We start from the raw sequence: 14,508 nt of genomic DNA, 5'->3' as shown, positions 1-14,508 counted from the left end.
TTCTCGTGGTTGGTTCGAGAAATTTAAAAAACGGGCCAGGGTTCATAGTGTAAAATTAACAGGAGAAGCCGCGAATAAGTTTTCAGAAAAACTAAAGGAAATAATTGAACGTGAAAATTTTCCACCAAATTTGGTGTTCAGTGTTGACGAAAGCGGTATGTTCTGGAAATGGCTACCAACAAAAAGTTTCATTTCTATTGAAGAAAAACCAGCTGCTGGGTTCAAAGCAGCCAAAGACCGTTTAATGTTACTCTTTCGATCAAATACCTCTGGCGATTATAAATTAAAATTGTTATTAGTTTACCATTCAGAAAATCCGAGGGCGTTAAAAGGTAACATAAAAATGAATTTACCTGTAATATGGAAAGCAAATAGAAAAGCGTGGGTTACCAAGGAGTTATTTACTGATTGGTTTGTTAACCACTTTTGTCCTGAAGTAAAACGGTATTGTCAAAAAAACAACTTTGAAGAAAAAGCTCTTTTGTTGTTAGACAATGCTCCGGGACATCCTACTGATCTTAACACGTTGGACACATGCATTCCTGTCAAAGTTGTGTTTCTTCCAGCAAACACAACTTCTCTGATTCAACCATTGGATCAGGGAGTGATAGCATCATTTAAAGCTTATTATCTGCGTCGAACATTAAGCAATTTAACTGAACTAGAGGATAAAGAGGAAATGACAGTTAAAACTTTTTGGAAAACCTACACCATTAAAAAGGCAATTGAAAACATTGATAGTTCTTGGAAAGAAGTCACTAAGAAATGCTTAAATGGAGTTTGGCGCAAAATATGGCCAGAAGTTGTACTAGAAGAAGAAAATAGCATCCAAGAAATTAGAAATTAAGTTATCCAGATGGCTCAATCAATAGGTTTCGAAAATGTCGATGAAGAGGATGTTAGAAATTTATTGAATGCAGAAGATGATGGTTTTTCAGTGGAAGATTTAGAAAACCTTGTTGGCAACGAAGACAAAGATAATGAAGACGAAGTTAAAGAAGTTCCTGCCGAAAAAGTGTTAACAAACAAAGATTTAAAAAGCTGCTTAAATGACATTGAAAACGTTTAAATTTTTTTAGTGAAAATGATCCTGATTTAGGAAGACGTTTTATTGTTAAGCGATCAGTGTTAAATGCAATAACTCCGTATAGGCAATTGTTAAATGAAAGAGAAAAAAAGCATAAGCAATCAACTTTAGACTCATATTTTAAAATGTGATTTCACTTTGTAAGTTGAATGTTTATTTAATAAAACTTTTCTTTGTTCGAAAAAAAAAGCTTTTCATTTTCTTTACATAGGAACGTATCCCTATTCTGGCCATAGTATTTTTACCTCTGAAAACGAAGTTTCACTTAACGAAGTAATTTCGTGGAACGCATCCTATTCATTATTCGAGGTATGCCTGTATATATATAGGGTGTCTCAAAAATATTGGTACAAACATTTAGGGGAGGTAGGTAACATCTAAAGGAATGTGAATCGCATAGGAACCCATAACTGGAAACGTCACCATAAGTCGGTACAAGGCGCTGTTCATCAGTTTGCGAGAGGAAAAATTTCTGGTTTACTCATTCAAGCAGTAGTCGCTGCACGAAGAGCATGCATCGATATACAAACTGTGAGCTGGCAGACATGCACCTAGTGTATGAATTAGCAGAGGGCAATGGACAAGCCACTCAACGAATTTATGGAGAACGCTTCCCAGACAGACAGGTACCGGACCACCGTTTGTTTGCACGTGTGCATCAAAATTTGTGCAATTATGGGTCATTTAGAGGTAACAGGAGTAGTGCGAGCAGACCACGTTTGACGCAAAATCCTGCCATGGAAGAAAGTGTGTTGAATTCCGTCCAGAATAATCCTACTACAAGCACATGTGCCACTGCCTCTGTCTTAGGAGTGTCTCGTTGCAGCGTACAGCGTGTCTGGCATGACAATTCCTTACACCCCTTTCGTCTCCAAAGGGTTCAGTTACTGCTCGTCCAAGATCATCCTGCACATGTGGCTTTTGTGCAGTAGTTTCTCCAAGAAAGTGTTCAAGACTTGAATTTTCCAGCCTATGTTTTGTTCATGGATGAAGCTTATTTCACTCGGGAAGGTTTATTCAATCAGTACAATGCTCATGTGGAGCACACACAGGGGGGTGCATACCCACATGGTGTGCGCCCCCATGTGGCACAACATCGCTTCGCAATAAATGTGTGGGCAGGTCAATTTGTAAACCGTGCTATAGAGAAACCTGTGCTGTTCGAAACCGCACTATGCAAGTTATTAGTGGAATCCCACAGGGTTTGGTGTTGGGTCCACTGTTGTTTTGTATATTTATCAGGCTTAGTGTCAAAGTTGCAGGTGATACAAAGGTTGGCAGGGTTGTTGATGACAGTGTGCTACTGCAACAGGATCTAGAAAATTTGGGCAGATGGGCTCATAAGTGGCAACTGGAGTTTAACATTGACAAATGCAAAGTACTGCATATGGGTAGAAGTAACCCCAGAGAAATGTACCAACTGTGTGGTACTGCACTTAAGGTTTAAAAATTTCTGATTTATTTCATTAGTCAATACTAAAAGTTTCAAAAACTAGCTAGTCAAATTGATATGGATGCATTAGAAAGTTTAGAAAAGAATTATGGTGATGTCTTCGATGTCATAAGACTCAAAACTGATATAGCTGGAATTTATAATGCATTACAGGATAAATCAATTCAAAATTTGCTTGCTTTCGTGTTTCAAAATGGACTCGAACAAATGTTCCCTGAAGCGGTGAAGCTGCTGCAATTGATATTAACAATCCCAGCTACAACAGTTTCTGTTGAGAGGTCATTTTTAGCTTTGAAAAGAATCAAAAGCCTCACCAGAAATAGAATGAAAAATGAAAGGCTTTTGTCACTTGCTTTAATTTCCATTGAAAAGGAAAGATTAATTAAAATGGAGCAAAGTCCGACTTACAATTTCTACGAAAAAGTGATTGATATTTTTAGTACTAGCAAAGAGAGAAGAATGGAGTTCATCTACAAATAAAACTGAGAGTAAATATTTTTTGTTTAAAATATCTTTACATATTGTTTTATATAGACAAGGCATTTTGCTTACAGTTTACTTTATAAGTATAAGTGCATTCTTGTCTGGATGATCCTGCATTACATCTTTAACCAGAGACTATTTTTCCTGGAACAGAGTTAAGATAACAGGTCTGTTATCTTATGTCACCCATTGATCTGACTTTGTGAAGTCTTTCATTAGAGATACATTCATGCAACTCCAGTCCATGAGGACTTCCCCTGAATCCAAAATCCTCTCATAATTATGGCTAAGGGCTTTGCTTACCTCCTTTGCTGCCTCTGTTAATATAATTAGATAGATCCCATCTACCCCAGGCACCTTTTTATGTTGCTCCTACTTGTTCTTGTCAAGGGACATGCAGCCAAATTGACTGATTTAAAGATGGGGGCTGTCACTGGATGTCATGTTTCTAGCTTGTCAATTTGTGCAATTGCTGACAGCCCACACCATCCAAAGTTGACCATTGGTGATGTTATCGTGAAATCAAACTGTTACAGTACAATCACCATCCAGCAATGCACAGGAAGAGAGCACAATTCATTCCAGATGACCAGATGTACATCAAGTGTACTTCATGTATTACAGATGCACTTCAAGTGTGCTTCAAACGTCATAAGACAGTCTCTTCAGAAAATGCTTGCTAAACATCAACAAGGAGTTTAAGATGTCAAAAGGGGTTGAGGTCTGAATGAACAAACTGCATATGTAGCTCCACAGCTTTGTTTTTATTTTGCATTGCACAATAAATGCTGGGTAAACCAGTTCTGTGGAGCGATGAGCTTGTTATACTCTGTTCTGATCAAATGTTTGACTTGGCACATTATAGCCTTAGATGCTATAATGTGCCAAGAAAATCCTTAAACAACCAACCAATCAACCATCTGATCAAATGGGAAGTTGTAGGAATGGCTGATGCTTGGAAAAGATCTGCTGCCAGAGTGCATTGTGTTAACAAAGAAATTCAGAGGAGGTAGTGTATGGTGTGGTGCTGTTTCTTATTGTTTGGTTAAGACCTTATGCCCCTCAACAGTTCGGGCAACTGCTACACTATACACAGCATGCTGCTCCATACAATATAGCTGTTCTTTGGTACAGACCATGTCTGTTTCAACAAGATAATGTCATATGCCATACTACCAGCACAGAGTCCTGGTCTGAACCCTACACAACGTCTATGAGATGAATTGGAACTTTGTATCAGGGCTAAACCAACATGTGCCATATCAGTATCTCACAGTTGTACAGAAGTAATTTTGAAAATTAGCCCCCAAAAAAATCAGTATACACATACAGGGCATAACATAACCCAGATTATCACAGGATTCAGCTTTCATTATGATAGCATGAAAAGAAAAGTTACCTGAAGAAATATGCTGGTTTCATTAAACAGCACATTTGATAAATGGAATAGCAATTTAATTTGTTTTGCTGTATTTTTTTTCCCTTTTGCTACATAAAATGCATATTATTCAGTTAATTAAAATTTATAAAAGTGAGAAAGGTGAATATAGTGAAAATAAATAAAGATAAAAGAGTGAAAATAAATACAGTACACAATTTTCAGAACCTATTAATTGACTGGGCATTTATAAGAATCCATGACTCATAAACTTCTGATATTGCAAATTCTTTAAAAATTAAAATAGCTACTAGACTTATGTTAATGCAAATTTTATTCTTCCTTCAGTGCAGCTTTCACTTTCATTCTACATCAGTGATTGTGTTAGAACTAAAGAGGTTTGGCTGCTAAAAAATCATATAATAAATATGCATTGATTACTGTTCATTCTATATGTATTTAGAGACCATAATTGATTATTCAATTATAACCTTTCAACTATGCCCATCATTACATTTTACAATGTAATAAATGCTTTTAAACTTCCATTGCATAATTTTTGTTTGTTTCTTACATATTTAATCATTAACTTTAATCATATAGCAAGATTTAAAGTTCATTAAAATGTGTATTATTTTGAGCCTAGGAATATTTCACATACCATGTTTTTTGAAAAACATTACTCAGATCTCATAACAGTTTGGCTTGGGACCGGGAGCAATGCGGCAGTTTTCTTTTACCAAATGTCACTCAGCCACCTGTCAGGAGATTGTCATTTTTTGCACTGATTGGTAGAAAACTTCCACATCCAATTGGCCAACTATCTTATGGCTTTCTCACTATCTTTTGTATACTCTACCGCCGGAACAGCCTATTGGCGACCCAAATCCGCACTCTCTTGAGCGGATCTTTCTTTCCAAACTCCTGGGGAGGAGAGGGTTGCCTCTCCTTGCCTCCCCAATTTTCTCACTCTGGTGGGGCATGGGCATGCCTCACTACCTGCAGGGGCTATCTACTCTGTCGGCCCCTTATTTCCAACTTCTTCCCCCCAGTCTTCATCCTTCCCCCAAACTTTTGTCTTGCACAGCGTTTAGCCCTACATTTCAAAATCAAAAGAGAACATCAAAATTCTTGCCCGAACCTATTTGGTTTTTAAAACTCACTTTCACCGCACAGCCCCACGTCACATACTATTAATACTAACTTGCTAAGTATCACTAATATCAACCTCGATTTATTTATTTATTATAATTATTTTTTATTTTATTTTATTTATTTTATTTTTTTTTTGGTCCTAGCCACTGAAATCCCAGGAAAGTAAGTGGCAAGACCAGCCAGAGTACAAATATTGGTAACACCCGGCCGGCCTCCCTGTGGCGGGTATTGGTAACATCGAGTCTCACTAGGGGCCCGGCGGCTAACAGGCCGGATGAACAATGGGCACAACAAACTACACAGTACATATCCCACACACTTTTAAATCTCTGGCTTGTCCGATACAGAGAACATACGCGGAGATGGGAGAAATCACTGTGGAAAAAAAGCCGTGAAATAGGGTTGAATTTGAGGGTGTCTGCGGTTCTGCCCAGGCGCGATGGGGGGAAGTGTGTGATGGGAGCCTTGTCGATCAGTTCGGCCCTGGAAAGGTTGTGCGAGGCTCGGGGGGTAGAGTTTTTTTAGGCCTGGACTGTGCTTGTTAGCAGGAGAGATTGCTTCTACAGAGATGGGATACACTTGGGTGGGAGGGGTGCAGGAGTGTTTGCTGATGCGGTCGAGGCGGTGTTGGGTGGGTTGGGGGGCTGCTAGCTTGGGGGGAGACAGAGACGAATGGATTGACAGTGGCCGCTGGCAGAGGTGGGGGGGTTCTTGCACTGCTTCTATTGGAATGAGCAGAAGCCTGAAAAACAAGATGCAGGATATTTCAGAGACTGCTGGGGGTCATTGCGGTACAGGTGAACACATGAGTTGTTAGTTAGTTAGTTAGTTATTTGGTTTTTAGGAGCATTAGCAACTAAGGCCATATTGCTCCGGGATATGCGGTGGTCATTCCCTGACCTTTCCACATCCTCCGTATTTGGTGGCGACGGGCTCGAACCCCGGTCTAATCAAGAAGCCTGTGCTATGCACTGTTGCTCCTTCCCACCTGGCTACGGAGGCGCCACATGAGTTGTGTTGGGGTGGCTAGGAGTGGAAATGGGTGTGTGTGTGCTTGCGTGTGCGCCAGTGCTGGGAGTTTTGTGGGTGGGTTTGATGAATTTGAGGTGTTGCTCGGGGCATCAAGGGCGGATGTTGTTGGGATGTCAGAGACTTGGTGTCGCACAGATGTGGGGAGTGCAGAGCTGGAGTTTGGGGAGTGCAGCGTCTACAGGGGGGATAGACTGGGTGGAGGGGGGGAGGGGTTATGCTGTTGGTTGGGAAATACATGGGATCCAGGGAGGTGAAGCCAGTGGACATTGCTGGACGTTGCGGTGTCGGGTCGGTTTGGTGTGGCATAGGCGTTAGGGGTCAGGATTGAGAGTGGGAGTGTGCTGTAGGCCTGGTGACTCTGATGAGTATAATAAGAAACTGTACAGGGAGGCGGAGTGGGCCAGTGAATCAGAGACTCTTGTAATGGGGGATTTTAGTTTCCCGGATGTTGACTGGAGTTTGGGGGCTGGTCACTCAAGGACTAGCGGGGCTTTTGTGGATTTGTTGGATGATTGTTTTCTGCATCAGCGTGTTCGGGAGGCAGCTAGAGGGAGGAGTGCTCTTGATTTGGTTATCAGCAGTGATTCTTCGTGCGTTGGGAGTCTGCAGATGGATGAGCCACTGGGTGGCAGTGATCGCAGTGTGCTGGGGTGGGATTTGCTCAAAGAGGTAGCTGCCATTAGGGATGAAGGGACGGGTTGTTGCTTTCATAAGGGCGACTGCGATGGACTGGGACAGTGTTTGAGTTCTGTACAGTGGGACCAACTGATGATGTTGCCGGCAGCAAGTGCGGAGTGGGAGGCATTCAAGGAACTTGTCTTGGAGGCTGCTAGGCTTTACATACCAACTGGGAAATATTGTTCAAGGTTTGGGCCTGAATGGATGTCGGATGAACTGATGAGGCATGTGGCGGAGAGGAAACATGCATGGGTTACATACAAATTAACACATGACACAGAGGCCTGTGATAGATGCCGGTTGATCTGTGACCAGGTTATGGAGGAGGTTGGGCAGGCGCAGGTAGATTGCGGGACGTCTTTGGCGGGGGATGCAGAGAAAAACACCAAAGAGTTCTTTACTTGTGTAGGTTCTGGAAGGGAGGGGATGAATCAGATTGGTCCACTTGGTGTCGATGGGTCAATTGTTGCTGATCCTGCTTGGGTAGCTAACAAACTGAATGAATGTTTTGCATCGACATTCACACATGAGGAGTTATTTAGCAAGGGGAAAGCCAGAGGTGTATTCAACTCTAGCAGTAAGCTAGAGAATCTTGTAATAACTGAGAGTGGAGTGGAGGAGAAATTGTTGAGGATGGGCACGGGAAGGGCACCCGGGGCGGATGGGATCTATCCAGTTGTATTGAGGGAGGCAGCAGAGGTCGTAAGCGGGCCCTTGGCCATAGTTGTGGGAGCTTCCTTGGACTCGGGGGAGGTACCCGCGGACTGGAGATGTGCGGATGTGGTCCCAATTCGCAAAGGAGGATCGGGGGCTGGCGCGAGCAATTATAGACCTGTGGGTTTAGCTTCTGTTCCGGGAAAATTAATGGAGGCACTGGTTAAAGAGGCACTGCGGGATCATTTGGACAGGACTTCAGTTATGGCTCGGACACGGCATGGTTTTGTTGGGGGGAAGTCTTGCCTGACCAGTTTGATTAGATACTATGGTGCGGTTGCAGGGGAGCTGGATGCAGGGTATAACTTTGATATTATGTACTTGCATCTTGGAGAGGCTTTTGATACTGTTGCGCAAGGAGGGCTGCTGCACAAATTGGAGCAGTGTGACATTGGAGGCAAATTGCTGCTGTGGATAAAGGGGTGGCTGAGGGGGAGAAGGCGGAGAGTGGTGGTCGGTGGACACTGCTCATCGTGGACTAATGTTATTAGTTGTTTTCTGTATTCATAAATGATATTGATGATGGTATGTCGGGCTTAGTGTTGAAGTTTGCAGACGATACAGGGGTGGGCAGGGTTGTCGGGGACACTACTGCTGCTGCGGCAGGGTCTGGAAGGGTTGGGCAGATGGGCTGGGGGGTGGCAGGTGAAGTTTGACATTGACAAATGTAAAGTACTGCACATGGGAAACAGCAACCCCAGAGCAATGTATCAACTCTGTGGTACTACGCTGACAGTGGTAGAGAATGAAAGGGACCTGGGGGTGGTTGTGCAGGCAGATATGAAGTTCTCTGACCAGTGCAGATGGGCTGCAAGAGTAGCTCATGGTGTATTGTCAATGATAAGGAATTTTTCTAGCAGGGATAGGGAAGTGATTATTCCCTTGTATAAGGCAATGGTCAGGCCACACCTAGAGTACTGTGTACAGGTCTGGAGGCCTCATTTCAAGAAAGATGTAGAGTTGCTGGAACGAGTACAGAGAAGGGCAACAAGATTAGTGAATGGAACAAAGGGGTGCTCTTACGAAGAAAGGCTTAAGTTTTGCAAATTACAGTGTCTGGAGACTAGGCACCAGCGAGGTGATCTTATAGAGGTGTATAAAGCATTGAATGGTTTGAGCATGCTCAATGCTGATGGGATTCTTCCTCTCGCTCAGAATAATCACCAGAGAGGGCATAAATTCAAATTGAGGAAAGACAGATGTAGGATAGGCGTGCGGAAATTTGCCTTTAGCCAGCGAGTGGTTGGTTGGTGGAACAGACTTCCATCCCTTGTCGTGGAAGTTGATAGCCTAAATAAGTTTAAGGCTCAGCTGGACAGGTATTTCGAACGAACAGAGGGGTGAAGTGGAAGTGGTTTTTTTTTTTTTTTTTTGGCTGATGCTGCATAAGCTTGCTTTCTTGCATCAAATGCCTCTATTAATGCTAATGCTATATGCCACATTCTCACTCAAATAAATTAAAATTTTGTGATCGCAAATTATGCACTCTAAATCACAGAAACAACATGCAAATCAGACACCTTTTCTTCAGACTCATAATTTCTTAATAAATCCATAGTGAAAGTCAGTGAAGCCTAAACTAAAATTTTTCTACATAAGTTTAAGAAGTTTAATTACCATGCAAAGTAATGGGTCCTGATCAATTCTCATCAAAAAAATGCTACTTTGAGACACTGGAAAGTTTACAGTAGTTGGGTATAATTACTTACAATTGCCTAATTTTGTCTATTTGCTAATTTCTCTTTTATTTCAAATGAATCTGTTTTCATTTAACCCTTCAGTAGGTGTGCTTATTTGTCAATTAGCAGACATACCATACAAAAAAAAAAAAAAAAAAAAAAACACTTGCTTCTTTTTAAAATGTTCAAAAATAATTTAAAATAATAATTTATTTTTGTATGTCATCCTGTAATAGACTGTTCATAATCTGTTATGAACAATCCATTTTTGATTTTTTTTTTAAATTCAAAATGAATTTTTTTAATTGGCTTCCTACTCTTCCAGCTTTACTTATTCTGTTGTTTATTTCCATTCCTAATCTTCCATCTTTAATAAAGATTATTCTTAGATACACAAAATTAATAACTTGTTTGAATTATTTGTTATTTACTCTATCTCTATAGTTCTAAAACATTGTTATAATTTTATCACTATATTAGGCTATATATCTGTTATATAAAAAAATTGTTTGTTTTCAAAAAAAACAAAAAGCCCTATCAAATAAACAAAAATGGAAATCATTTTAGGTATAGACAAAAAAAGACATCACTGTGACATATTTTTAACTAATAATGTCTTGGATAAAGATTGTATTGAGTTTCTGTAAAAAATGAATGTACCAAAATAAAATCACAGTCAAGGAAAAGCAACAATCCATTTGTTCATGCACAAAAATATAGAAATATATGATTAAATTATTAAATTATGGGCAACATTAGAAAATTTTTTCATGAGAGAAAGGAAATGAGCAGGATAAAACAATAAAATGAATCATCACTCACAGCTATAGGACTTGCACTTTAAATATTATTCTTTGGGTGGGTGTCAACTTGTACTTGACAGTCCACACCTCTTAGCAATGCCCATGGATCAAATATTATTCAAGTTATAATTTTATAGAAAAAAAAAAGTGCACTGGTACTTACTATGTACAGTAAGAAAAACAACCTTGCTCAATCCAGCACCAATGCCATTGGTTGCTTGGCAAAGGTAATAGCCACCATCAGCAATCTCGGCTTCTACAAGTAATAATGTTCCATTATCATACACCTTTCTACGATAACTTGAATGGATTCCCTGAAAATCTTCTGGCTGTCTTCCTAAGTCCAAGGAGAAACTTTAGTAAAATCATGTATTATACTTTCATATATCTGTTTATTAAAAATATTAAATAGTATAGTAGTGATATTATTTTGATCCAAAATAAATAAAAACTTGCAATATGAACTTGCATTATACATGTGTATAATAATTATACTACAACTTAGTTCATTTAGAAAGTAAGCTTCAGGCATAAGAAAGCTATTAAACATTACTGTACACATTTTGGCAAAAATCTCAGTTTTGCAAGTAGCAAAGAAAGTATGCTATAAAATGGGTCAATCTCATATTGTGTAGCAGGTCAAGAACTATCGCAGCCTGCACTTCAAATAAAAAGAACTGCTTCCTAAGGCCATCCAGGTAATAATGGCATGCATTTCAAATAAATAGCAAAATGATATTTATCCCTTTAGGAAACAATATGTTCTTTTGAAGTGCACTGAGGCAACTCTTGGTGACCAGCTTTAAACTGTATAAGATTGAACATTTAATATTTGCTTTTTGCTAAGTACACAACTGAGGCTTTTGCTAACTCACAGTAATATCATTACATTACATAATAATATAAATTAATTAATAGGACACAAACTCCTCATTTGCATCTGGTCTGACAGATCCCACATTGAAATATCCATGGCATGTTATTATGGCTCACTAGTTCAAGATTAATGGTTCAAACTATCTTTCTATTGTTTTGTCACAATTACACATGAAAATGGTCTGTCAGAACCATCACTAACATTACTTTATTTTTTGCCTTCAGCTTTGTGGGGAAAAAAAGGCAAAATATCTAGTGTGCATTAATTGCTTCAAGATTAGTGGCTTATCTGATTTGAGTAATAGCTGAATTAGTGGATTAGTAATATTTAAAAATTTCATGACATTATTGTGTCCTTTGGATTTGTATGAAAAGGTCAGGCTATATGTTATTGTGCTATTAAGATTTTTGCCAGCTATTTCCAGTACAGTTCTTGCTATTTCTACAGTTTAGATATTGTTTATTTTGTTTGAATTATTATACAAATACAGCAGTTTATTGTATCAATTACCTAAATCTGCAAGGTATGGATGAAGGGGACTTCAAATAGGTGGAAGGGTATATCTGGCTGATTAGTTTCATCTAAGTTGGAACAAAATATCTTCTTAGTGGAAAAGATATATAATTTTAAAGAATTTTAGATTTATATAGTAAAGGTCTATAAAGCCATTGTTAATGACGGAAGAAGGCTGGTAGCACCCCTATATGGTTATTAGTGTCCTCATAAAAAAAAAAAAAAAAAAACTGTTTATCAAATGGAGTCAGATACACACAGGGTTGATCTCACATGTGAAAAAAATTGTGGCATTGAATTGAATGAGGTTGCAGGTTCTATGAATCTTGAAAGTAGTGCTAAGGAGTCTAATCTCACCGTTGGTAGAGAGACCACTAAGTCTGCAAATTTCAAACGTAAATTAAAGAAGAATCGAAATTCTTTGCATAAGCTAGAATTCCAGAATACAAGAATATCTCAAGGTAAATTGTCACTGAGTCAAAGCAAAGAATCTTCTGAGGCCTCTATCTCTGAAGGTATAGGTGAGAAGATGTTGGAATGGAAGGAGGTTCTCTTGGGTAACGCTATCATGTTAGCAGAATTGGATATGGAGGATAATAGGGATGATAAGGACATTGCACTTTTGGCACCACGTAGACCTGAATATTCCATCAAAACATGTTTTCAAAGGTGGATATGCTATGGTGGGGAAGAAAGTTCAGTTGGATCACTGTGTTTATCGTGCAGTAGGTTTCCTGTTTTAAGACAAAATAATAAGAGGAAAGTCAAGATCAATGCGCCTAAAAATGATTGGGATATGGAATTATGTAAAGTTAAGAAAATGTTCAGAGTGATTTGGATTTGGCTGAGAAAAATGAAAATTCTTCAGCTAAAATCGAGATAGGGAACAACACTGAAATGAGTATCTTGTCACTGAGTTCAAAAGAAATTAGGAACGAAAACTTGTCCAAAAACACGACTTCTTCTGGGGAGAGAAACTGCCTCATGCAGATGGCAATTTCGGAGGAGATAATACTCATAGCTGTACAGAAATAACATTTAAATTACGCAAGGATTTGGAAGATTTCCTTTTTTCCAAGGAGAGTGTTATCAATCGGAGTTCAATCAGAGGGATACTGTCTAGATGGGAACTTCTTGAAGCCATGGTTTTGGAACTTGTAATACAGAATGAGAAATTTAAGGAACGGATACAATGTATGCATGAATCCACTCAGAATTATAGGCAAGATACAGATAACCGATAAAATCTGGAACTTTATAGTGATGTAGTTAAGAGTGATGTGACTTCTGTTGCAAAGGACGTTGGCTTGAAAGTGAGTTCCTCAGATGATGAAGTGGCTAGATCATATGATGATGAGCATGTTTTATTAATTCAAGCTAATGATGACTCTGTACTGGAAAGTAGAAAAGATGTCCGAATTGCTGTAGATAAGGAAATGAGAAACTCATTGAAAGGGGCCAGGATATGGAAGGTAAGAAAAGCATTTGATCGTGGCATTGTTTTAGAAACACAAACTAAAAAGGATGTAGTAGAAATAAAAAAGTGTGAACTATTGACACGGCTTTGATTAGCTTTTGGATTTCCCAAAAGACCTAGAATGAAGTTAACTGTGTATGATGTAAGTAAGGAAGTTCAGAAGGATGATCTATGTGACATGTATGAGAAAAATCTTTTGCATTTGGGATTGGCAAAAGAGGATATGGTTGCTGAGGTCACTGTTCGCTTCATAAGTAGAAACAGGAGTGATTCCGGCAGTGGCATAGCTACCATGCAGGCAGGCAAGGCCTGCCTCTGGGCCCTGGTCCTTTAGGGGCCTGGCATCTTTGGCTGTCTCCTGTTTTTGCAATTTTCATTAATTAAGTAGGGGCCCAAACATGTTCTTTGCCTTTGGGTCCGAAAAAGGGTAGTTACGCTAGTGGACTCCAAAACTACATTTTGGAGGTTTCACAAAGAATTGGAATGCTTTTAATGCAACAGCAGTGCTTGTTTGTTGGACTGATGTCATACTGGTTAAACGATTTTTATCTTGTGACTGTATGTTGCAATTGTCAGGGTTTTGGGCATACTACCAAAACATGTAGACGACAAGATCCTTTATGCAGCCATTATGCTGGGAAAGGCCATACATATAAAAATTACAGACATTAACAAAGAGGCTGCGTGTTCGAACTGTATTGCTAGAAATCATGTAGGAGACCATTCTGTTCATGACAAAAAATTTCCAGAATATCAAAGAGTACTTAAACTAATTAAACTGCGTACAGCTGATTCCTTTTGTAACTATGGCCAACAGTCCAAATTACTGTAACTCAAATCAGTACACTCACAATATAAGTTTGTTTAAAGGTTTGAAAATAATGCAGCTGAATGTGCAGCATTCTCGATCTGTTGCAGATGAAATAAAAATTGTACGTCAACGAGAAAATATCAATCTTGCTTGCATCAAAGAACCTTATTATGTGAATGATAAGATAGTTGGTTATCTCCTTTCCTGTAGGGTCATATATAATCCTTGTCCAGAAGTGAGAGCTGCAATAATTGTTTTTAATCCTGATTTAGTATTAACACAAATTGAATCCTTATATAGCAGTCATGTGGTTTGTGTTAACATTCAGTCTACTGTTGGTGCATTTGTATTTGTTTCAATATGTTTTA

At 39.1% G+C, this 14,508-nt stretch overlaps 1 protein-coding gene across 5 annotated transcripts in view; it reads right to left on the bottom strand.

Annotated features, from left to right (window-relative positions):
- Positions 1–14,508, bottom strand: part of LOC150077751 (cell adhesion molecule Dscam1-like) — a 351,950-nt gene that overhangs the window by 122,711 nt on the left and 214,731 nt on the right. For all 5 annotated transcript variants that reach the window (XM_090385498.1, XM_090385494.1, XM_090385495.1 and 2 more), the window contains exon 12: positions 10,626–10,799. In XM_090385498.1, coding sequence (XP_090241624.1) covers positions 10,626–10,799 — 174 coding nt within the window. The remainder of the gene's footprint in view (positions 1–10,625; positions 10,800–14,508) is intronic.

Source organism: Mastigoproctus giganteus, chromosome 11 (genome assembly GCF_048544385.1).
Source record: "Mastigoproctus giganteus isolate SK-2022 chromosome 11, ASM4854438v1, whole genome shotgun sequence".
NCBI lineage: Eukaryota > Metazoa > Arthropoda > Arachnida > Uropygi > Thelyphonidae > Mastigoproctus > Mastigoproctus giganteus.
The sequence above is the reverse complement of the archived record's forward strand: the minus strand, read 5'-3'. Positions and strand labels throughout refer to the sequence as shown.